At 36.3% G+C, this 24,035-nt stretch overlaps 1 protein-coding gene and 1 pseudogene across 2 annotated transcripts in view; one reads left to right on the top strand and one right to left on the bottom strand.

Annotated features, from left to right (window-relative positions):
- ANKRD26 (ankyrin repeat domain 26) overlaps window positions 1–24,035 on the top strand; it is a 67,579-nt gene that overhangs the window by 13,790 nt on the left and 29,754 nt on the right. The window contains exons 6-17 of the mRNA XM_010860050.1: window positions 198–267; window positions 702–770; window positions 3,530–3,609; window positions 3,696–3,895; window positions 8,781–8,910; window positions 9,210–9,271; window positions 10,419–10,512; window positions 12,363–12,461; window positions 13,079–13,107; window positions 13,202–13,274; window positions 17,827–17,909; window positions 22,568–22,722. Of these exons, the coding sequence (XP_010858352.1) occupies window positions 198–267; window positions 702–770; window positions 3,530–3,609; window positions 3,696–3,895; window positions 8,781–8,910; window positions 9,210–9,271; window positions 10,419–10,512; window positions 12,363–12,461; window positions 13,079–13,107; window positions 13,202–13,274; window positions 17,827–17,909; window positions 22,568–22,722 (1,144 nt within the window). The remainder of the gene's footprint in view (window positions 1–197; window positions 268–701; window positions 771–3,529; window positions 3,610–3,695; window positions 3,896–8,780; window positions 8,911–9,209; window positions 9,272–10,418; window positions 10,513–12,362; window positions 12,462–13,078; window positions 13,108–13,201; window positions 13,275–17,826; window positions 17,910–22,567; window positions 22,723–24,035) is intronic.
- On the bottom strand, window positions 6,269–7,440 carry LOC105002967 (annotated as a pseudogene). Its single transcript, XR_827046.1, has one exon. The product of XR_827046.1 is annotated as a protein yippee-like 5 pseudogene (transcript).

Here is a 24,035-nt window from a genome sequence, read left to right as displayed (position 1 = left end):
GTATTGGTTTTGCCATATATCAATGTGAATCCGCCACAGGTATACACGTGTTCCCCATCCTGAACCCTCCTCCCTCCTCCCTCCCCGTACCATCCCTCTGTGTCGTCCCAGTGCACCAGCCCCAAGCATCCAAAAGTCATCAGGTTTATTCGAGTTTGGGCAAACGAGTTATTTCAATCCACCAATTTGATTTTCAGTTCAGTTATTAGGACTTTTGGTGAAAACAAATTATTCTCAGGCTCTGCCAGTGTATTATTGGCTGTCACTGTATGTCGTGGAAACTAAGAATGAGTCTTAACTAGATATTTCAATAGTTGGGAGAGATGGAAACAGAAATAGGTAATTAAAAATCTTTTAGAGACTTCCCTGGGATTGCAGTGGTTAAGATGGTTAATAAGACTTCTCCTTCCAGTGTAGGCAGTGTGGGTTCGATCCCCGTTCCGGAAGCTAAGATCCCACATGCCTCAGGGTCAGGAAGCCAAAACATAAAATAGAAGCAACATTGGAACAAATTCAAGAAAGACTTTCAAAGTGGTCCACATCAAAAAATCTTTTTTTTTAAAAGCTTTTTTAAAACAGAGATCAAGTTTTAATTATGTCAAGAAACTTCATTTAATACGCAGATAGCCAAACTTTGACTCGTTTTTTTGTTTAAAGAAATGAACTCACTCATTTTTGTTGTATATGTTTTTGCTCTAAAGGTTTTCCAACAAACCTGGTGTTGATTCATGGCCTACATCAGATGATGAAGACTTTGATTTGAAACCAAGGTAAAGTGCTCTCTTCTGTAAATAGTTTTCCTGCTCTGAATTTAGTTTCTTATAGCATTTACTCTTAATATTCAGCAGTGGTGTCCCTCTCACTGTTTTATGTTTGTAATGGAAAGTTGGTGAGAACAAACTGTTTTATAAAAATATGAGTAGTTGACTTTTTTTTTCTTTTAACTTTAGTAAATAGTGAAAAGTGAAAGTGAAGTCTCTCAGTCGTGTCCGACTCTTTGCGACCCCATGGACAGTAGCGTACTAGGCTCCTCCGTCCATGGGGTTTTCCAGGCAAGAGTACTGGAGTGGGTTGCCATTTCCTTCTTCAGGAGATCTTCCCGACCCAGGGATTGAACCCAGGTCTCCCACATTGTAGGCAGATGCTTTGTTGTCTGAGCCACCAGGGAAGTCTCAAATACTGAAGGTGGAGTGAAGAAAAAAAAAAATGAGTTGGAAAATACATAGTGAGAGGAAAATCGTATTGGGAAAAGCTTTCTTACAATGGAGGAAATACAAAATTTGGTCAAGGATAAAAAGTCTTATTGTGAATTTTAAACCATACTGACTTGACTTTTATAATACTCATAGTGGATACAACTACTTATGTAATAATCATGAAATCTTCCTGGAGCTTTTCAGTTCCAAAACTATATAGTTTATATCATCTAGATTTTTTTCTACCCTTAGACACTATTTTGGTTTCTTAGAAGTGTTAGGAGGGTGCTTTTTTTTTTTTTCTTTCTTTCTTTCTCTGTTTCTGTCTTTGGCTCTTCATTAAAGCTAAAGTAATAGTTGTAATTATGGAAATTTAGAAATTAAAAATCTGTTTCTCAAAATCCATATTATAAAGGGATTCCACTGTGTTTTCTAAAGCATTCCATTAAGAAGATATTCCCAATTGTTCATCTCGTTGAAGAACACGTTTTGCGTAAAATAATAACCAGCTATAGAAGCACAGGCTTTTAATAACCATAAGATAAAACGTACAACTTCAGATATTTTTTGTTTTGTAGTAAAAAAAAAAGTCTACTGAAAGTCCTTGTATCATATTCTAAAATTTCAGATTTCAGACATTTTGTATTATTATTATTTAAATATTCATCTTATAGCCTCTGTATCAGTATAAACTAGTGGAGTTCAGGAAACAATTGTGCATCTCCTGGAGCATGTAACATATATCTCAAATGTAAGAACCATTTTAATAGTTTTTGAATGTGAATAAATGAAGAGACAAATGGAATCCGACATAATGTTACAGCTAATATACATAATATAGCAGTTAAATCTGTTTGAATTCTAAAAATATGACTTACATTTAGATTCTCTTTTTAATATTTAGGATGTAGAAGTTCAATTGAGTTATGTTGAGGAAGGAGATCCTGCACAACAAGAAAATAAATAAGAAAATACATGATAAAAATGTTACCATTTATTTTTCAGTGTTGTCCAACTGGGAGCTGAGAATTTTAGATTAATATTTCTTGACCTTCTTTTTAGCTCCATCTTGTATTCCATTAATTTTTTTTTTTCAAACAGCATATTCTTAGAATTCTGAGTACCAGTCCTTTTTCCCAGTGAAATGTTAGGAATATTTCTTTATCAATTCCTCTCTCTCTAGTAGTACTTGACAGCATTCAGGTAGTGATAGATGACCATGTGTGGCTAATTGAATGACTCTTTTCATAGTGGCAAAATTAAACTCTTTATTACAGTATTATTTATAAACAGTTTTAAAGTAATATAAATTACTATTATTAGGGATAGACAATGAACAAAAGCCTCTGTTTTAAATATATGTTTTATATATAATTTATGTTGATATTTTCATAAAACTTGAACAGTGTAGATATATAATTTATGTATTAAAAAAAACATATAAAGCACAGGCTTTGTTCATAGTGTATCTTTAACAATACTGAAATATTACTGATTTGTTGTATATAAATTCTAAATATATATGTTTTCCCACATACCTCATTATACTTATGCTTTTCTTTTTTTTTCTTAAATTTGTACTTCACTAGGCATATCTCACTTTTCCCTTTCTTTTTCCTCTCCTACCTTTTGTCATTTTTAATATTTCCTATTAACCTAATTTTCCCTTGCAGAATACATTTCTTCAGTGTCTGTCGTTTGAGTCCATCTCCCTCTGCCTCTGTTGTTAACGTGTTTGCTTATGGCTTTCTGTTTAGAGTGTTTGTGGCTTTCATTCATGATCATTGCCCTACATGTTTACTCTTATTTTTTTCCCTCTTTCTTAGAATGAGCTGAATTTAAAAAATCATTTGTCTTTAGCTCTTTGACAAACAGAATAGAAATAACTTTTCCTGTTTGTAGTTCTAACCCATTTAAATAAGGTTCTGCTAAAAACTAAACTTTCATATTTCCCTTCCCAAGTGATAATTCATGCATATAGAAATCATGCAAGCAAATTTCAAAACATAGCAACTAATTTAAATAGCTTAGTTTTTCAGACACAGTACTCTAAAGTATTGGGGATAAATTTTTATTCTAGAACATTGTGGTAGAGAAAGTAATCTAGTAGGTGTCATAGTATTTGTATAGCATTATATTAGGGGTAAGGAGAGGAACATCCGGGGCTTCCTATGTCATCTGTCATAATCCTTACCCCATGAGAAGGTTAGTCAGTGGCAGAACTGGGATTTGAATCCACATCTGAATGACTCCAGAGCCTGTGCTCTTTGTGTTTGATCATAGAGGAATGGGGGATGTTATTTTATTAAATTTGAGTCTTATTATTCTTAAAGTTCTTATTTTCTTCTCCAGAATGTCCTGAAACCAAGCTTAACAAAGCTAATGAACGCTTCTCAGCAATCCAAGAGAAACAGTAAGTTATCTAAGACTGTCCTCCTGGTTTTATTCACTGATTTGAAATTACAGATGTTCTCATGTACTCTCCCTTTTTCACTGTAGTAGAAGCAAAATGTGGTATTGTGAGACCAGAGAGTACAACCTTCTCTGAGGACAATAATTCTGATAGTGAAATTGAAGATGTGGTTGAAACCATTCCCGAACCATCACCTGGAGTCCAGGGCTTCTCTCATCCTGCCTTCCCATCAGCTGAGCCTCTTCCACAACCTCTCAAGTCTCTTGCGGGCCTTGGTCTCACAAAGGCAAGTTGTTTTGTTTGTAACTCTTTTTTCCCTGTATTTTTTCACATGCCATTCACATGTCATGTCCCCTTATATGACAGAAATGATCCTGCCACAGAAATGGAAGCCTTCAAAGTCATGATACAAAATGGTGTGATAATAAGAGCAATATATGTGCATGATTCAGATTTATAAATGTTGGCATACTAAATATGCTATTATGAAAGAAAAAATTACAAAGCAGTTAGGAAGAACAGCTAGATGAGTATGAACATGGGGAGGGGGATGAAGGGGAAGAATTCATTTAAGAAGGACAAGATGAATATGAAATGGAATGAGGGTCAGGATGAGACAGATTATTACACAAACACAACAGAAATAGTGGGGGTATGTCAGATGAGGAACTCTATATTATAAATATGAGAAGAATTATTTCAAATTCAACTAAAGAGGAGACAGTGAGGTCATGAAAAAACAATGCTTATACTCTTTTGAGTAACATATAGCTGATTTTTATGAAGAACTGAAAGAAAATTTGTTCCTTACCTTTTTTGGTGGTTGTTTTTGAGGTTGGTGGTGGTTCTTGTTTTTTTTAATTGCAGTATAATCAATTTACAATATTGTGTTAGTTTCAGCAAAGTTAGTACAGCAAAGTGTCTTGGTTATACTTATATATGTATATATGGCTTCCCTGATGGCTCAGTTGGTAAAGAGTCTGCCTGCAATGCGGGAGACCTGGGTTCAATCCCTGGGTCGGGAAGATCCCCTGGAGAAGGAAATGGCAACCCAATCCAGTATTCTTGCCTGCAGAACTCCATGGACAGAGGAGCCTGGTGGATTACAGTCCATGGGGTCGCAAAGAGTTGGACACAACTGAGGGACTAGCACACACACATGTATGTATCTATATTGAATATAGTTCCCTCTGGAAGTTCATTTCAATTTGAAGTGATTTGTCTTTTTGAAAAAATTCTCACTTTGAAAGTAATGAAGTGATGTCTTCTATTTAATATAGCAAAACTTTAGTTCATAGACAATTCAAGGTGAGTTCTGTTTTAGGCCTTAGCAGATTTATTATGATTTAAGAATTTTTGGCCTTTCTGTTTCTTGTGGTTTCTAACTTACTGTGATAAATACTTAATGTACTTAACTAATTTATCTTACTGTTTGGTATAATCTTGGTGGGTGTTTTAGATCTTTTTGAAAATAAAGAGGAAATAAATAAGCATTTTATCTAGTCTGTTTACTAAAGTTATAATTTATAATTATATAAATGAGATTCTTATTCTGTCTTCATTAAATGAGAAAAATTTCAGCTGCAATAGTCTTAAAGAAAAAATGTAGAACTTTGCTGAAGAGATTCTGATTTGTCTTTTCCTAATATCTACATGTAATGCACTTCCAGTAAATAGATGAAATCACAATTTATGATTTTTTTTCCCTTATACAGACTACTTGTTATTATAAAATCATAAGGAAAGAAAAATTACTAACAGGGTTTAAAATTATCTCTGGAAAATAATTTTTTACTTTTTAAAATATCTCTAGCCATATGTATACTCCATGTTATTCTTAAGAAACTTTATATTAACTTCAGTATTTATAGGTGTTAAACTAACCTGTCAATTCTTTCTTATACATATGAAACTAACATATAAATTCTTTTGTATCCAAAACTCAGAAATTGTGGTTACTTGATTTTTTTAGTTTGTTTGTTCTTTCCTGATATGAAGTTTGAGCCCTGCTTGATAATCATAGATGTGTTTGAAAACCTTTATATCTCCAGCTAGGATAATCATAATTTTACTATTTTTAATATCTAGATCATTCCTTCAATCTTTCCCTACTATTCCAGAAGGCACAGATAGGAAATTAGAGTTGTTAGTGTGCTGTTTACAGGGAAATAAGAAGAAAACCTTGTGAATTTTCAAATAGGGTTTTATATTTTTTTCTTACCTCATAGTAGTTCTTTATTTATTTATTTATTTTAATATACCCACTCCAGTATTCTTGCCTGGAGAATCCCAGGGACAGAGGAGCCTAGTGTATGGGGTGGCACAGAGTCGGACACGACTGAAGCGACTTAGCAACAGCAGCAGCAGCACTTTAAAATGACTCATAATTCCATACTCACATAAGCATTTCTCATCTACAATTTAAAACTTGTCTTTTAAGATCACTTTTAAAAAGGAGTCTTCTTGTATCATCTTGAATTGGTGTTTTACTATTAAACCTTTTCATTACACTCAAAAATGCTTATTATAAAATCCTAGAAATGAATATTTGCATATATTTATAAAAGTATATTTTTATGTCCTTGAAACAGATGTTAAAATATATAACTGAAAATTTTAATGTCATAGTTTTCTTCCCCTGGTATTGTTTTATTTTTTATTTTTTTCCAACTATTACTTTATTTATATTACTGTGCTTAAGTTACATGGAAAAGACAACCAAGCAGTTCTGCCCCATATCAGGAAAAGTTTCCAATCAACACCAATTATGTGGTGACAAATAACTAGGAATGGTGACACCTTTGGGTCAAGACTGACAAGGAAGAGTGTGCTCTGATGCTACGGTTCATCTCCAACAAGAATATGGCACAACGGCCAGCACAAGCAATACTAACACTGAACCTTTAGCGCTGGTCACAAATTCGGATCTCTTCTCTGAAGCTAGCAAATCAAGTGAAATAACTGGGTTTTTTTAAAAAGTCTTAAAATGAAGCCCAAATAAATTTAAAAATCATGCTCTTGACACACTTTCCTTTCAAAATTTACATAAAATACTTTTCACTCTTAATAGCCCAGATTTTTTTCCTCACATAGCCCACCATGTAGCTGCAGATAGACTATTCTGCCTCAAGATGTAAACACAGGGTGGGGGGTGGGAAACGGTATCTGCATAATATTCTCTCTACACACTGCTGTTGGATGGAAAATAGAAAATTTAAAAAAAAAAAGGAAAGAAAGGAAGGTTCCATCATAGATTCTCACAACCTCTTGTTCCGCAGTTCATGAATCCGACTCTGATGCTAAGGTGACAGTGTATGTAAGTAGATTTTTGTTTTCAGTGAAGGAGACCTGGGAAAAGATGGATTTCTCTCTTTTTCTTCAAGAGTTATCAGATGGTACATGCTCCTCAAAGCCCTCACTTTCTCGAACTAGAGCGCGTTCCAGGATCACACGACCTTCCTTATAACGCTGGCTGTCTTCAGTGGCAAACTCATAGATCCATCCCAGTTTGCTATTGCAGTTTTTGCAGCTCACATCTCGAACCATGTGGCGGCCAGTGAGCATGACCCGATCTTGAACTTCACTATACTGTAGGTTAACTACCTTGTTAAAAAGAAATGCTCTGCCAGTGGCGCCTGTGAACCGAGTAGAGATGAGTTCTGAACGGTTGGTCAGGATCGTATCACAGTTGCACAGGAAAACAGACGGGTACCACCGATATGATCAAGGAAAATCCTGCCCATTTTTATAGCTGAAGCTCTAAAAACCCCGAGCGGCTGTGAAGTCGGCGGCCTTCTGCGGCTCTTCGCTTCTCAGCTGTGTTTTATTTTTTTTAAGTTCAGAATTCTGCATAGGTTTGCATTAATTATACCAGGTTTGCATATTTTACAAATAGTTATCTTAACAGCTATGCTTTTCCTGAATAAGGCTATCTATTTCTAATTCAAAGGAATTTATCCAGATCCTTTCTTCTGAGTCCCTTGCTGCCTCAGGTTAATTCATTCCTCCCCAGACTGAAGGCCTTGTTCCTGACACTTCCCTCGTCCCTGACTCTGTGAGCTGCACTGTCGTCTGTTTTCCCCATCCTAGTAGACAGCATCACTGAAATGCCGCAGCAGGAGAGATTCCGGACGCCAAACTTCCTTGAAATTAATGCATCCAGTCACTCAGCAAGTTCAGTATTTTCTACCTGCTCATCGTTTTTTGTGTCTTATTTTCATAATCCACTTTCTCACCTATAATCTTGAAATATTCTTTTCAAGTTTTGCTTCCCTGATGTTTATGTTGCTGCCAGAGTAATCTTCCTAAAATATGTTTGTCCATCTGTTCATTCCTCTTGGCTTTGCAGTTTGTTTTAGAATGATTTTTACTGTTTTTATTTGGCTGTTTTTAAAGCCAAATCCAACTTTTTAATGAGAGGTTCATGGAGACGCTGGGTGATGTGCAGTGTTTAGTCTGCTTCCTGTCCACTCTGGAGCATTGCTTGTAGTGTGTTTTTTTACAATGCTGTCCTGTAAAATAATATCATGTTTGCTACTCCCTAGTACAGTGCAGTCTTTCCCCTGTCATTTGAAAGAAAGCATGGCACCAAATAAAATAAAATATATTTGTGATGATGTAACCCTTTACTTGTGTAGTAGATTCCTGTCATGTGAAGAAAAAAGATGACTCTTGCTCTCTGCCATTTGATCCTGGTCCTTCCGTTTTGTCTCTCTGTAGGGTTCCCAGTAACTGGGCTCTAGTTTTCCACATGACTTATTCACACTGTTTCACACCTCGTCCTTTGCTTGGGCTGCCCTTTCCAGAATCCCCCTCACATCCCGGCTCTGTACTCTGTCTTCTGAGACACAGCCCTTTGTCACAGCCTGCCTTGAGCTTCACAGGCTCACCCGCCTCCTCTCTCCTTTGTGCCCTTCCTGGGCTCTGTCCGCTTCAGTTGCAGAGCTGTTGAAGGATACTTTTCTGCCCTCTTGTTTGTTTTCACATGGCTCTGCCTTGCCTAGAACACAGAACAGAATCGCTCTTTTCTTTACATTTCTAACTTCTCCGAGGACAGTGTCTATGATTTCTTAGACAGCAGTGAATGTTTATCATCTTACTGATTGGCTGAATGACCAAATAAATGAATATGTTTTCTGAAGTTGGGTTTTTGTTTTGTCTTGTTTTTATAGGAAGGAGCCACAAAGCCAGAGATTGTAGACAAAGAAAGTGATACAGATATTATTGAAAGGGCACCACAAGAGCAAATAAATCATGACCATTTGAGTTCTGTTGATGCAACACACAAAAATAATAGAAGTGGTAAGTTAGTGAATGTCTGTGGATTTTTTTCTATGCTTAAAAGTGCAAATAAAAACCTTTAAAGTGCATAGATGCAAATATGGCATCCATTTCTTTTTAAGTGTGTTTCTTTTGCTCTCTTTCTTCAGAAGTGTCCCAAGTACTACCAGCTTTTTCTTCCTGAAAATGCTTCAACCCTCTGAAATTCTTTTCCACTAGTTCATTTTATTGAACTATTTGTGGGTAGAGATAGACATATATGTATTAAAATTCATACTAGTAAATGTTCTCATTAATGTATCTGTGATTCCATTTTATAGATATGATGTCAGCCTTAGGTTTGGGAGAAGAGGAAGATATAGAATCACCTTGGGATTCTGAGGTACTGTCTTCTGTTATTATTTTGAAATGTAAACAACCGAGTGATGTAAAAACATAAAAGCAGAAGATGCTGTGACTTTCTCACCTTTGCATTTGCCCATCAAATTTTTAAAATTTTTAATCTGATTTTAATCTTTGTTTTTAATTATTGATTTTTAATCAATAAGATAATTCTGTGTTAAATACTACCACATAGTACACTTTAGCTAATTTTCAAGGTTTACGTAATGAAATTAGTGTAATATGGAAATCAAGGCTTAGAAGTCATAAGGAATCTGTTTGTGTTCTGAAGTTACATTTATCTAAAAACTGAAGCATTGTTCCAGGTGAGTCTATGATCAAATGTTTCTTTCTTTCTTTCTTGGTCTCTTCATTTCTTCCTTCAATTTTGATTGGAGTACAGTTGATTTACCATACTGTGTTAGGTCAGGTGTGCAGCGAAGTGAATCAGTTTTAGACTCTTTTCCTACATGGGCCATTACAGAATAGTGAGTGGAGTTCCCTGTGCTGTGCAGTAGGTCCTTAGTTATCTGTCTTATACACTGTAGTGTGCAGTGTGTTTGTGTCATCCCCAATCTCCCAAGCGAATGTGTTTCTTTGGTACATGTGCACGTGTAAAACTGCTAGAGAGGGCCAGAGAGAAATGGGTTGGATTGTGGTTTTTTACCACGTCAACATTGAAAAGATAGTGCTTGAAACTTAAAAGTATTATTACGTTTGGATTGTCAAGTTAATCTGCAAGGAACATTTCAAGAGAAGCAAAAGCATAGGGAATAGTAAGAAATATGTGGTATAATAACAGCAGTTAGCTTTGCTTTGTGATGTTTTAGTAAGTACAAACCATTTTGGATAGTTTAACCAGCACGCGCAGAGAACCTTTATGGCAGCCGTATGGTAAAGTAACAATGCTCTGCTTGAAGGTGGCAGCTATGGAAGGAGATGAGAAGGGCCTGATCTCTTAGATGCAGGTAGCTACTGTCTGGTGATACAGCACTGTGTTTGAAGTCAACATCCTGAATCTGTCACTTAGCAGGTGTGGGATCTTGGCAAACCTGTCTTAACTGGGTTAAATGTAGGCAGTTTTTAAAAGTAGGATATTTTCTTCAAAAGGAATTAGGAAATCTTCCTGCAACTATTCATTTTAACAGAGTATCTCTGAGAGCCTTCCACAGAAGTATGTGGATCTTTTATCTGGAGCTGCTGGTCAAAGAGGAAAAAATACGTTAAATGGACAAGTAGAAGGTAAGAACTCTATTTTATAGAAAAGTCATTTGACAGAATGTTGATATAAAATGGAAATGCTGATATATTCTAATAGGCAAAGAAAATCACCTGTCAGATGTGTAGTGAGGTAAAAGACGAGAAAAGGAGGGAAATAGTGTATCTTATCAGGTGTCAGCCACAGATTAAATTGAGAATCATTTAAGGAGCTAAGTTATTTAGCTCCTGGACTTCCTTGGTGGTCCAGTGGTTAGGACTCTGTGCAGTTAAGAGTCTGTAGTGCAGGGGGTGCTGGTTCGATCCCTATTCAGGGAACTAAGGTTCCATTTGACACATGGGCCAAAAAAATAAAAAATTAATTCTGTTTCGAGATACTCTATGACCTAAGGAAGGTTAAAAAAACACGAGGAAAGAGGGAATGAAGGATTAGAGAGACAGAGGGTGTAGGGAGGAAATGAAGGAAAGGAAGCACAGGTCTGTGGGGAAGGGGACAATAAGTAAGATAACTCTTTAGAAAAAGGGAGAGTATTTGATATGGACGATGCATTTGAAGTGAGCTTCCAGCACCAAACGTGTCAGAGAAGAACAGCAAAGCTTTCCCCGCTTCCTGTTTTCCTCATTGTTAGGAAGGCATTCAGGATTGCGGTTCCTGGGCGTGCAGAGCTGTGTGTTATCCTCTGTGGAAGACACGGGCATAGGTGCTCAGCTATAAATACTTGCAAATTGGTGTCATAGAAATGTTGCTGCTTTATAGGATGGTGTCACGTAGGCCAACAAAAGAGAACTAGAAAGAAGGAGTGAGCAAGGGGCATGATAAGGAGATCAAGGAACCTACAGCCTGATAGTCCACTGGAAAGTTTCCAACTTGTAATGCAGTTTCACTTTGGGGGGAAGTGTTAGAATGAGGAAGTTGAGGCTAAGATTTCAGGAGAATAAATTAAGTTGAAGTAATGTAGAAGCAGACTCAGTATAGACCAGAGTTTCTCAGATTTTAACTAGTAGCCTGGGGACCTTGTATGAAGTGCACATACTGAGCAGGAAGTCTGAGAATCTGTGTTTCTAACAAGCTCTCTGAGTAGCAAGGGTGTAGCCTTACATTTAGAGAAATCTGGAAGTAGAGCTTTGGAGAGTTCAGGACATAACAGGATAAAGGAAAAACATTATTTTGTTTTTCTTTCTAAACATGTCTATAGCCAGAGGGAAGCAAAGAGTTGAAGTAGCAATTACAGGTGTAAGATACCATTGCTAAGCAAAGAGGGAAAAAGAAGTGGTGGGGATGATCCATAGAAAGAATGTAAAGGGGGAAGAATTAAGACCACAGATCCAGAGATTACCCTTTATAGAGGGAAGACTCTAGTGAAAGGACAAAGGGAGGAAAGTAAGGCCTTAGGGAGGTGAGTTTGGAGTTGAGGAAACTTGAAGGAACTCCTCCTAGATGGCTTCAGTGTATTTGCAATGAGAAGAGATCATTGTTGCTCCAGAGAATACTGGAGGTGGGAGGGGGTGCTAGAAGTGGGGGAAACTCCAGCCACTCCAAATACCTATCAGGCATCAAAGATATATGTTGTATTGGTATTTGTTATTCAAATTAGATTAATGTGAATATGGGGGCATTGACTTTTTTTGATAGTTGTTTCACAGAACTCCTTTGAAGCAGTAGCATGGTGTACCAAACCAAACTAAGTTTTGAAACAAAACAGATTAATAGGGTTCATTCCCTAAATACTAGAATTGTTAATTTTTGATAAGTACTATACTGATTTTGAAACATGCAAAATTTTTAATATCTTATAATTGTGTGACAGTTAAATTTATTATTTCCTTTTTGATAATTGTATTTCAATATTGAGAACTTATGCATTATTTTCTAGATGTGTCTTATATACCTTCTTGCATGATTGGATCGAGAAACTTTAAGATGGCTAAACTAGAGGAGCCAAGACATGTAGGCATACCAGTAGCCCACATGGGTATGAAACAAAGTGAATATTTTTATGAACCATTATTCTACAAGTGTGTATCCTAGCTAATCAGTTCATTACTCTTTCTCTGATAAGAAATGAATTATGCATTCAGTTGAACTGTCATCCCAGCTGTACACTTCTTAAATGACTGGACAGATTGAAGAACATGATAAATACTTGTAGTATAATGGTGGAAATGATACTGCTGTATTGCATTCAAGATAATGCTGTTGCATTTTCCCATCTACTTTCACATTTATCTTCTTGGGGTCATGATTTATTCTTCTGATTAACATCACTTTTCTCATCAGTCGGCATGTTCACATTGGTCTGTGTCCACTTTAATATTTTATAAAGTCATTGAAAATGTAATGTTACTTTTGAAATCTTAACTGCATGTTTTGTTAAACCTTTATTTCTATTTTTTCTTCACTCTCTATAGTGGATTTGTAGTCTGTCTTGCTAGTGTCCTAACATCCCCCTGAAAACAAGACACTGAAACCGAATGTATTCACTGCCAAGGCTGAGCACAAGGATTTCGGCTCAGTACTAACTCTGCATGAATGTAAAGCTGGCTTTCATATTTACATGTAATTAACTCTTATGTACCTTTTGCCTTTTAGATTCTCCTGAGAAATATCCTAACGTGAAGGTAAAATCGTTTATGTTTTTATCTTGAATTATGAACTGTGGATTGTATCAAAGGTACATTATTTATTAATCAACTTGTTTCCAAACCCATTCAGCCTGCAGTCTTAGTGAAAGATTCTGTTCCTAGTAAAACAGTCGGAATGAAGGATTTACAAACATCTAGTTCAGGTAAATTTTTCAATACACACGTAACTCTGAAAAGAGGGAAACTGAAGTATTTGAAATGCTCAGTCTTCATACTGCTGACTTTTTTTTGCAAATTTAATTGAAGCATTTGACATACATAAGGCATATGTTATTATTGGTATCCATGTTTTAAAAAAAAAGATAGGTACAAGCATAAGAACAAGAAATTTTTAAAATGTAAACTTGAACTCAATATGTTTCTGTATATGTTTCGATACCCTGAAGTTCTCAGTTTGCAATCTGTATACTTCTTAGGGATTCCCAGAAGTTAATTATTAGATCCTAAGATTTTTCCAGTGTCCAGAAATGCTTATTTGAACTCTGACCTTTACCTAGAGTAAAGCTTCTCTTGCTAATATATCAGTTGTATTTCAGCTTATAATTATTTCATTTTAGTGTTGTTACACAGATGAATGTAGGCCAGCCAGATGTTTTGTTTAGCAGACTTTGTGTGTGTGTTGTTTTTGTAGTATCTTTGATTATTAGAAGTAGGGGAAGTACTCATACTTTAATGACTTTTTGATAGACATAATCTTTTAAAACAGTGATTCTGAAAGTTTTGGCTTTAGGATCCTTTTATACTTCTAAAAATTATTGAGAATGCAACGGAACTTTTGTTTTAAGTAGGTTGTATTTATTGATGTTCACTGTATTGGAAAACAAAGCTGAAAAACTTAAAATACAAGAACACAGAATCATAATGGCTAATTCCATTTGTCATTTGAGTTATAATATCACATATCGTGTCTCTGAAGAACTCCACTGTGCACTCAGAAGAGAATGAGAATGGAAGTAACATTTAGTGTTGTTGTGAAAATAGTTCTGATCTCTTGGACCCCCTGACCCAGTGGGTCTCTGGACTTCAGGGAGTCTCAGGGCACACTTGAGAACCACAGTTTTAAACTGTTGAAGTGGTTAGATGTGAAATGATAAAGGGGACCTTGAGTTGAAATGGGGTTTAAAGTTTCACTTTTACATTTCTTGCTTGTTTCTTTGACTTCTCTTAAGAAATTCAGACCTGACAGCTTTTTTTGTTTTTGAAGCAAACATTTTTGTGTTGTATTCATTCTTGCCTCATGGTGCTCTATGCTCTTTGGATCCAGTGTGGTCCTCGACTCATCCTGTTTTCACGTGGAAACAATTAGTCACACACAAGCCTATCATTTCTTTTATAAGTTTATGATGTTTATCCAAGGCTTAAAAAATGGGTTCTGAAGATATTGATACATTGAGAAAAGGCTGTCTCATTGTAATTAAAATTGGTGGTAGTGGTGTTCAGTCGCTAAATCGTGTCCAACTCTTTGTGACCCTATGGACTGTAGCACGCCAGGCCGCCCTGTCCCTCACCATCTCCCCGAGTTCGCCTAGTCATGTTCACTGAATCAGTGATGCTATTCAACCATCTCACCCTCTGCTGTCCCCTTCTCCTCCCCTCAATCTTTTCCAGCATTAGGGTCTTTTCCAGTGAGTTGGCTCTTCACATCAGGTGTCCAAAGTATTGGAGCTTCAGTTTCAGCATCAGTCCTTCCAGTGTGTATTCAGGGTTCATTTCCCTTAGGATTGACTGGTTTGATCTCTTTGCTCTCCAGGGACTCTCAAGAGTCTTCTCTAGCATCAGTTCTTTGGCACTCAGCCTTCTTTATGGTCAAACTCTCACATCCCTCTGTGACTACTGCAAAAATCATAGCTTTGACTGTACAGACCTTTGCTGGCAAAGTGATGTCTTTGCTTTTTAATACATTGTCTTGGTTTGTACCATTAATTAAGGTAGTACCATTCAATAAAAGTGTTTTTAAAACCATGGTCTCTAGAACACACAATATTGTCATGCATAATTAAATGTAAAATGCCATAAATTTTGTTAATAAAATATTTGTATGTTGAGGAAAAATAATTATTAATAAAGTTCTTATGGAATACAGAATATGTAATAGAGACTGAGTGAATCAAAGTAAGTAATACTAGAAAATTAGCAAGTAGAAAAAATGAGACACTAGTTAACGTCTCTTCATGAATGGCAGTGAAGTGTAAGATATAATAAGCTCTGAAGGACTACTGAGTTTGAGGGGAGAGGAGGACATGGAACTAATTCTCTGAAGTAAGACTGTACAAGTTAGTCAGAGTAGTATTCTTATTGACATTCTAATAAATGGAAACTGTTTTCAGATTTTTCAGATTCCGATTCTCCTAGTTTGAGCCTCAATAATGAGACTTATCAAAGAGCGGGGCATTTAAAAGTTGATCAGTGTTCACTGGTGTCACAGTCAATGACCAAAAATCAGTCAGCATCCACAGAATTTGGACAGATGACTGTAATAGATAAAAGATGACTTTTGGAGCGGTGTTTCTGTGGAATTACACGCTCCATGACCTGTGCCAGTTTCAGCTGCCAGAAAACAGAAAAAGCAAACAAGGTAATGCAGAAGCCCAGGGCACCCAGCTGTGGGCCACCTGGGCACGGCCTAACCGTTATTCTGACGGTTCCAAATTAGATTTTGTGGCAAAACCTACCTTGTGCTGACTCCTTTTATGCAACCTACAGCCAAGCAATACCTCTTAGCAAGGTGTTTGCATTCTCCCTCTGACCGTAGTAATACAATAAATACAAAGAGAGGAGAAAGTAAGTTTGTTTAGCCTAGTATTTAGCATACAGCTGAGAGTGGGTAGCAGGATTATATTTAGAACTCTGGGACCAGTTGGGAGACCCAGGTAGACATCTAGAGATTGCCTTCTCAAAATGTAACTTCATAGCAATATTGAAGGAGTACTGTATCATTTAAAAGCAGTATATAGAAAGTCAATTCTGATTCTACTAGGATGCCCAGTCTATTGAGTAACCATGTCTAACATGTGTTGTTCATAAATACCAATTATTTTAGCACCTTTAATCTGTCATATAATCAGAAATCATATACTGTTTCTTTTTTTCACACCTAGTTTTTTCTTTTCTATCCTCACCTATAGGGTTAACTTTGCATTTATAAAAGATTCTCAGTTATTTCCTAGAATAGTGACTACAAGCTATAAACTCAAAGTGTTTTGTTTTGTTTTAATCTATAGAAGTGACTTGTTTGCCCTTGTTTTTCCATTAGCTTGGTATGTCCACGAAACACAAATTCAGATAAAACCTATCCAGTCCCTTCAACAAAGGAAGATGTGAAATAGGAAAACTACAAAATAAATAGAAGCAACGTCAGACCGTTCATGTAGATCGTTTCTCATCTCAGTCGATACCTTTTAGAAAGTAACCAGCAGAATCTACTTCAGGGCCCCCGGATTTGTATGTTTATTCATTTCATAACGATTTATTCTATACTGGACTCAGAACATTTTATATCCTAAATATTTCTGGAAATGCTCCCCCAGTTCAGGCCTGCATCACCTTTGTTTTTTTCCATTAATAATGCCTTCAGATTCATCTCCCTCCATTTGTTTGTATGCCCTTCAAATTCATCCTCTTGTAGCATTTAGTCACCTCTCTCAAAAGCAAGTGTGACTGTGAACCACTCGTCAAATCACAGTAATGTCCAGGCATCATAAAGTGACACGTGAGGCTTTCATAATCTGACTTCTGCCTGACTCTTCATGTCTCACCCTTTCTGTCGTCTGCTATGGAGTTCTGAATTGCTGGTGATGCCCTCCTGACCTGTCCCTGTACTTTCTCAGATATTCACCCTGTTGAGTGTGTGCTTCTCTCCCCGTCTTGTTACAGCCTTGCATGCCTTCCCTCTCCTTCCCTTGGACTGTGTAAGTCTCCGCTCAGGCATTATCTCCGGACATGTTTTATCTACATTTTTCTTTAAACTCCAGAGTCTAGTACAGAGCAGAAAGCTGATAAATAATTATTGAATAAAATAAATAAGGACTAAAAAGTGATTTTTAAGAGCTTGTCCTATGCAGTTTAGGAGCCAAGAAGATAGACATGTGAAAAAATAATTTACAATTCAGGTGATGAAGATACACTAGAAAAATCTATAAAGTACTAAGGTAGCTATAAGGAAAGGGATACCTGTTTATCTGAGGAAAGATAGCTGTAATCAAGGACAACTTCACAAAACAGGTTGAGTAATTTGTCAGAAGAGTACAGGTAGCATTTCAGATTAAGGAATTGATAAAAGCATAAAAAGTAAGAGGAATTTTGTAAACCATGAATAATGTTGCAGTTGAAACTTGGCATGTTGTTAAAAAGGTACTGTTAGGAAGTAGATAAGAGAATGTATTGTGACTTTATATGTCTGTCCTGTATTTTGAAATTTTGTTTGGTTTCTGATTGTTTTCTTCATTGATGTTTGGATGATATTGTGAATTAATCTTTGAGCTGTTTGTGTGCCCGTATCCTGGTGACATCTGGTATTTTCCAAATTGTTTGTTGAAATTTTAGATCGTTGAAAGTATGTCTTAAAGAAGTAAATATTCAGTTGAAGATTAAGATTGATTTAAGATGTCATTTGATACAGTGTTTTAAATCTATGTTTTAAATAAAGATTATTGTCTTTTATCTAAATATTCTAAATAATTTTAACTAAACATACAGATTTGTCAGCAGAACTAGACTTAGAAATGACATCAGAGGAAGAAGAAGAAAAACCTGTTGGAGATGAAAATAACCATTCCCAGGTATGTAAAAATGCAAATTTAAATTTCTGGTTTAATACTGTTTCCTGTGCTTCAACAGCATAATACAGTGTGTGACAGAGGTCATAACAAATAAAATTACCTTTCAAAATTAGCCTTTTAGAATCAATAGATAATAATTTAATAGTTTTTATGGCACCTGAATTATTAAGGTTAGAATCTTAATATTGTTAGAATTTATTATACTTATAGTTTGTTTTTGGAATTGAGGGAAAAAAATTTCCTGACTATTGTTTACTTCTTCCATTTTTATAACTTCATTGCATGATTATGAAGATGATATCAAATACTGAATTGTAAGAGTAAACAGTTGAAATTATGAACAATATGACAATGATGATCCCTGACCTAGATACATGTAGGGAGAAATCATTCCCAGTGGTTCAGAGTTTTCCATTTAAATTGCCAGTCAGTGATGCCAAGATGAAAGAGTCATTCCGTCTGTGATCTTGGCGTAATTGATTAGGGATGTACATTCAGGGAGAGAGTGGGGTTATAGAATTAACCCAGTTACCTATTAAGAGAATCAAAGCTTCCAGATTGGACCTTTGTTGTTAGGGCACAAATAATAACTTTCTAATTTATCTCATTTTGGCGTGAGAAATCAATAAATATTATAAAAAATGCTTTATCCACTTTCATTGGTGGATATTAGAATATAATATAACTGAATGTAGGGGCTTCTTTGGTAGCTCAGCTGGTAAAGAATCCACCTGCAATACAAGAGACCCCAGTTCATTTCCTGGGTCAGGAAATTCCCCTGGAGAAGGGTTCAGCTACCCACTCCAGTATTGTTGGGCTTCCCTGGTGGCTCAGATGGTAAAGAATCCACCTGTAATGGGCGAGACTTAGGTTTAATCCCTGGGTTGGGAAGATCCTCTGGAGGAGGACGTGGCAACCTACTCCAGGATTCTTGCCTGGAGAATCCCCATGGACAGAGGAGCCTGGTGGGCTACAGTCCTTAGGGATGGAAAGAGTCAGACATAACTGAGCACACACATAACTGAATGTAAGCAGGTAATATGTATTGATGAATAACACTATCATAATATATAATTTGCATTAAAATTTAGGGATTTGCTCCTATTTCTGATTGTTGTTGTTTGATTTTGGCTCCTAGTAATATAAAGTTTATCTGTTTTGCATGTATGAGTCCTTAAAAAAAAAAAATCTTACAAATGTGCTGTAGGGACTCTCTATTTAAGATACAGTGAGGAGAAATATTTTTAAGTGAGGAAGCCTTTATAACATTAAAAATCACCTAATTAATTTTTGGTAGGTTTAACATATATGAATTACTTAATTCAAACAGTGACAAAATTGGGTTTGTGAGTTCATGTTTTTCCCCTATTTTAGGCTAAGGCAAGTTATTTTTCACTTCCTACTTGTGATCCAGTGATTTGTGAGTAGCTAAGCATAGATTAAGAAATTTAAGAGTTAAATTTTAATAAATTTTAGATTTCCAACATGGATACTTCAGGATATTTTTAATGACAAGTACATGTAGTTCCTTGCCTTTATGTATTTAATAACAAACTTAATAACAATAAAAATAAAATTAAAAATAGAATAAACAATATAAAACAAAAAAATAAAAAATTTAATAACAAATACATGTACTCCCTTCCCAATACATGTATAAGGCTTCCCTTGTAGCTCAGCTGGAAAAGAATGTGCCTGCAGTGCAGGAGACCTGGGCTCGATTCCTGGGTTGGGAAGATCCCCTAGAGAAAGAAAAGACTGTCCACTCCAGTATTCTGGCCTGGGGAACACCATGGTCTGTAGAGTCCATAGGGTTGCAAAGAGTTGGACACAACTGAGTGGCTTTCACTTGCACTTTCACATGTACTCCCACATATTCTTTAATCCTCACTTGCAGATGTTTCTTTTGAGACAGACTTTTCCATTATGTTGTTTACTAAAATGTAGTAAGTTTTGACGCGTGTGATTTTGTCACATAGGTAGTATAAACTCCCACCCCCAAAAAATTATCTCCAAAGGAGAAAACTGAGTTTTGAGATGCTGTGCGATTTTTCTTCCTTCCAGTAATAGATTTTTAAATTTCTTTAACAAATGCTTGATAGCTCTTTTGTGTAAGAGGTGCCTTGACTGAGTTTTAACAACAGACACAAATCTGTAGGTATTCTCCTTTAAAAGAAAAAGATCAGCCCTATCCTCAGCTAAGGCATTAAGTTACTTGGGCAAGGTCACGCTTTTAATTTATCTGATTCATTTGATGAATTCATTTGGTAATTTATTGGATTCAGGGTTACAGAATTTTATCATCTCTTTTGGTGCCATAAAATGCTAGGGAATGCCACTTTTAGGGGCATTGAAGAAATCATTTAGTTTATCTTTGTGTATGATGTTAAGAAGGGTTCTAATTTCATTCTTTTACATGTAGCTGTCCAGTTTTCTCAGCACCATTTATTGAAGAGGCTGTCTTTGCCCCATTGTATGTTCTTGCCTCCTTTGTCAAAACTAAGGTACCCATAGGTGCATGGGTTTATTTCTGGGCTTTCAGACTTGTTCCATTGGTGTATATTTCTGTTTTTGTGCCAGTACCATACTGTCTTTATGACTGTAGCTTTGTAGTATAATCTGAATTCAAGAAGGTTGATTTCTCCAGCTTGATTACATTAAAATGGATTAAAGACCTAAGTGTAAAACTAGAAACTATAAAACTCTTAGAGGAAAACATAGGCAGAACACTCAATGACATAAATCAAAGCAAGATCATCTGTGACCCACCTTCTAGAGTGATGGAAATAAAAACAAAAGTAAACAACTGGGACCTGATTAAACCTAAAAGCTTTTGCACAGCAAAGGAAACTATAAGCAAGGTGAAAAGACAACCCTCAGAATGGGAGAAAATAATAGCAAATGAAACGACTGACAAAGGATTAATTTCCAAAATATACAAGCAGCTCATACAACTCAATAGCAGAAACACAGTCCAATCAAAAACTGGGAAAAAGACCTAAATAGATATTTCTCCTAAGACGACATACAGATGGCTAACAAACACATGAAAAGATGCTCAACATCACTCATTATTAGAGAAATATAAATCAAAACTACAATGAGATATCACCTCACACCAGTCAGAATGGACATCATTAAAAAGTCTACAAGCAATAAATGCTGGAGAGGGTGTGGAGAAAAGGGAACACTTGCACTGTTGGTGGGAATGTAAATTGATCCAGTCACTATGGAAGATTGTATGGAGATTCCTTAAAAAACTAGGAATAAAACCACCATATGACCCAGCAATCCCACTCCTAGGCATATACCCTGAGGAAACCAAAACTGAAAAAAACGCATGTATCCCATCATTCATTGCAGCACTGCTGCTATAGTTAGAACATGGAAGCAACCTAGATGTCCATCGATAGATGAATGGATAAAGAAGTTGTGGTTCATATACACAATGGAATATTACTCAGCCATAAAAAGGTATGCACTTGAGTCAGTTCTAATGAGGTGAATGAGTCTAGAACGTATTATACAGAGTGAAGTAAGTCAGAAAGAGAAAGATAAATATTGTATTCTAACACATATATATAGAATCTAGGACAGTGGTACTGAAGAATTTATTTACAGGGCAGCAGTGGAGAATCAGACATAGAGAATAGACTTATGGACTTGGGGCAAAGGGAAGAGAGGGTGAGATGCATGAAAAGAGTAACATGGAAACTTACATACCATATGTAAAAAGATAGCTAACGGGAATTTGCTGTATGGCTCAGAAAACTCAAACAGGGGCTCTGTATCAATCTAGAGGGGTGGGATGGGGGCATATGAGAGGAAGGTTCAAAAGGCAGGGGATATATGTATAACTTTGGCTGATTTATGTTGAGGTTTGACAGAAAACAACAAAATTCTGTAAAGCAATTTCATTCAATTAAAAAATAATTTGAAAAAGAAAGAAAAAGACAAAAAAAAGCATTTAACCTTTCTTGGTTTTACTCCTATTTCTGGTAAATAATGGGGCTACCATAGATAATTATTTCTATACCCTCTAGCTATAAAGTTTGATGGTTATTGAATGTGGAATTGGGAAGCATTATTTATATTCCAGAATTCCACACTAACAACTCATCAGTTTCACTCTGCTCCTTGTGTTTTGGTAAACTTTGGTTCATATATTTTAGTGAACACCATCACTTTTTGGTGATATCCTGGATCCAAATGAACAAAGAAATGTAAAAGGCAGTGGGGAAAGAATGGCTTTAGTGTTTTTGAGGCACTAAGGTGTCACATCCTCTAAATCTGGCTGTTTAATGGAAAATCCAGGTGGTAAAGACTGAAGAGGACAGATTTTGTGTGTTTTGTCTTTTTATTTCTCTGTCTCTGCCAGTTAGCCGGGGAAGACTGGGGATGAATAATTGCATCATCTTAAGAAAGCCTTTTTTGAAATTTTGGGAATTTGGTTTCTTTTCGTCAAACAAGAAGAAGTAGGATTTACAAATATTTCAGTGACTTGTTAGTGATAAAATTAAAGTAAGCACAAAAAGATTTTTTTATCACTTAAAATCAGGCCAAACCCTGAGTCAAATAATACAATTAATGAAAACAACCCCAAAAAAGATGTTTATAATTAAGTAACAGAATTTCTTAGTGTCAAACTTTCATTAAAGGTTGAAGAAGAAAAGGAGAAGCACAAAAGTAGTGAAGTGGAAATATCAGACAATGTATGTGATACTGCTGATGAGAGTGGATTGATTCAGCAGAGAAAGAGTGGAGGAAACAGCAGTCAGGAGTTTGCTGCTATGGAGAATGAAGGTTCTGATAGGTAAGCCTATTTAACAGCAGGTCATTTGTTATTTTTCTGTGAAATAAGTTTGGATGTGAGAGTTGGACTATAAAAAAAGCTGAGTGCTGAAGAATTGATGCTTTTGAACTGTGGTGTTGGAGAAGACTCTGAGAGTCCCTTGGACTGCAAGGAGATGCAACAAGTCCATTCTAAAGGAGATCAGTCCTGGGTGTTCATTGGAAGGACTGATGTTGAAGCTGAAACTCCAATACTTTGGCCACCTGATGTGAAGAGCAGACTCATCGGAAAAGACCCTGATGCTGGGAAAGATTGAGGGCAGGAAGAGAAGGGGACGACAGAGAAGGAAATGGTTGGATGGCATCACTGACTCAATGGACATGAGTTTGGGTAAACTCCGGGAGTTGGTGATGGACAGGGAGGCCTGGCATGGTGTGGTTCATGGGGTCGCAAAGAGTTGGATACGACTGAGTGACTAAACTGAACTGAACTGAACTGAGCTAATGGTTGTGATTATCACATTTTATATTTTGCTAGAGATAAAGTTATTTTTATTTTTTTGTCCTTTAGACATAATACTAAAGTTAATTTCTTAACATACAACCATATTACAGTATTAGAGTATTCTGAATTTGACTGCCTACTTGCCTTTACCAGTGTGTGGATATTTATTTAAATATTTAAATATATTTTATGTCACTACTTAACATCTCTTCATTTCAGTTTGAGGACTTCTTTCAGCATTTCTTATGAGACAGGTCTAGAGGTGAGGAACTCCTTCAGCTCTTGTTTTTCTGGGAAAGTTTTTATTTCTCCTTCATTTCTGAAACATAACTTCTGGATAGAGTATTCTTGGTTGGCAAGTTTTTTTTCTCATATCACTTTGAGTATGTCCATGGTTAGAAGCCAAATTGTTGTTGGTGGCAGGGGAACTGATGAAGTACTGGTCTTTCAGCCATAATGCTGAAATCACCCCATCATGTGGGTGGTTTAAAAGTAAACTGCCTCACTGCCCCCGCCCCCACCACCAAATATTTCCTTGATTTTTTCTTTCATGGTATATGTGCCGCATGTCATTTAAAAAGTTACCCAAATTAAGCGTTACTTTTTTTTTTTGAGTTTTTTTTTTTCTTTTTGGCTGCACTGGTTCTTTGCAGCTGCAGTGCTTGGGCTTCTCAGTGTGGTGGCTTCTCTTGATGCTGAGCGTGGGCTCTAGGGTGCTGGCTTCAGTAGTTGTGCTGCACGGGTTTAGTTGCCCCATGGCATGTGGGATCTTCCCGGACCAGGGATCAAACCAGTGCCCCCTCATTGGCAGGCAGACTCCTAAGTACTGG

This window comes from Bison bison, unplaced genomic scaffold, assembly GCF_000754665.1.
Source record: "Bison bison bison isolate TAMUID 2011002044 unplaced genomic scaffold, Bison_UMD1.0 scf7180017864461, whole genome shotgun sequence".
Classification (NCBI taxonomy): Eukaryota; Metazoa; Chordata; class Mammalia; order Artiodactyla; family Bovidae; genus Bison; species Bison bison.
The sequence above is the reverse complement of the archived record's forward strand: the minus strand, read 5'-3'. Positions and strand labels throughout refer to the sequence as shown.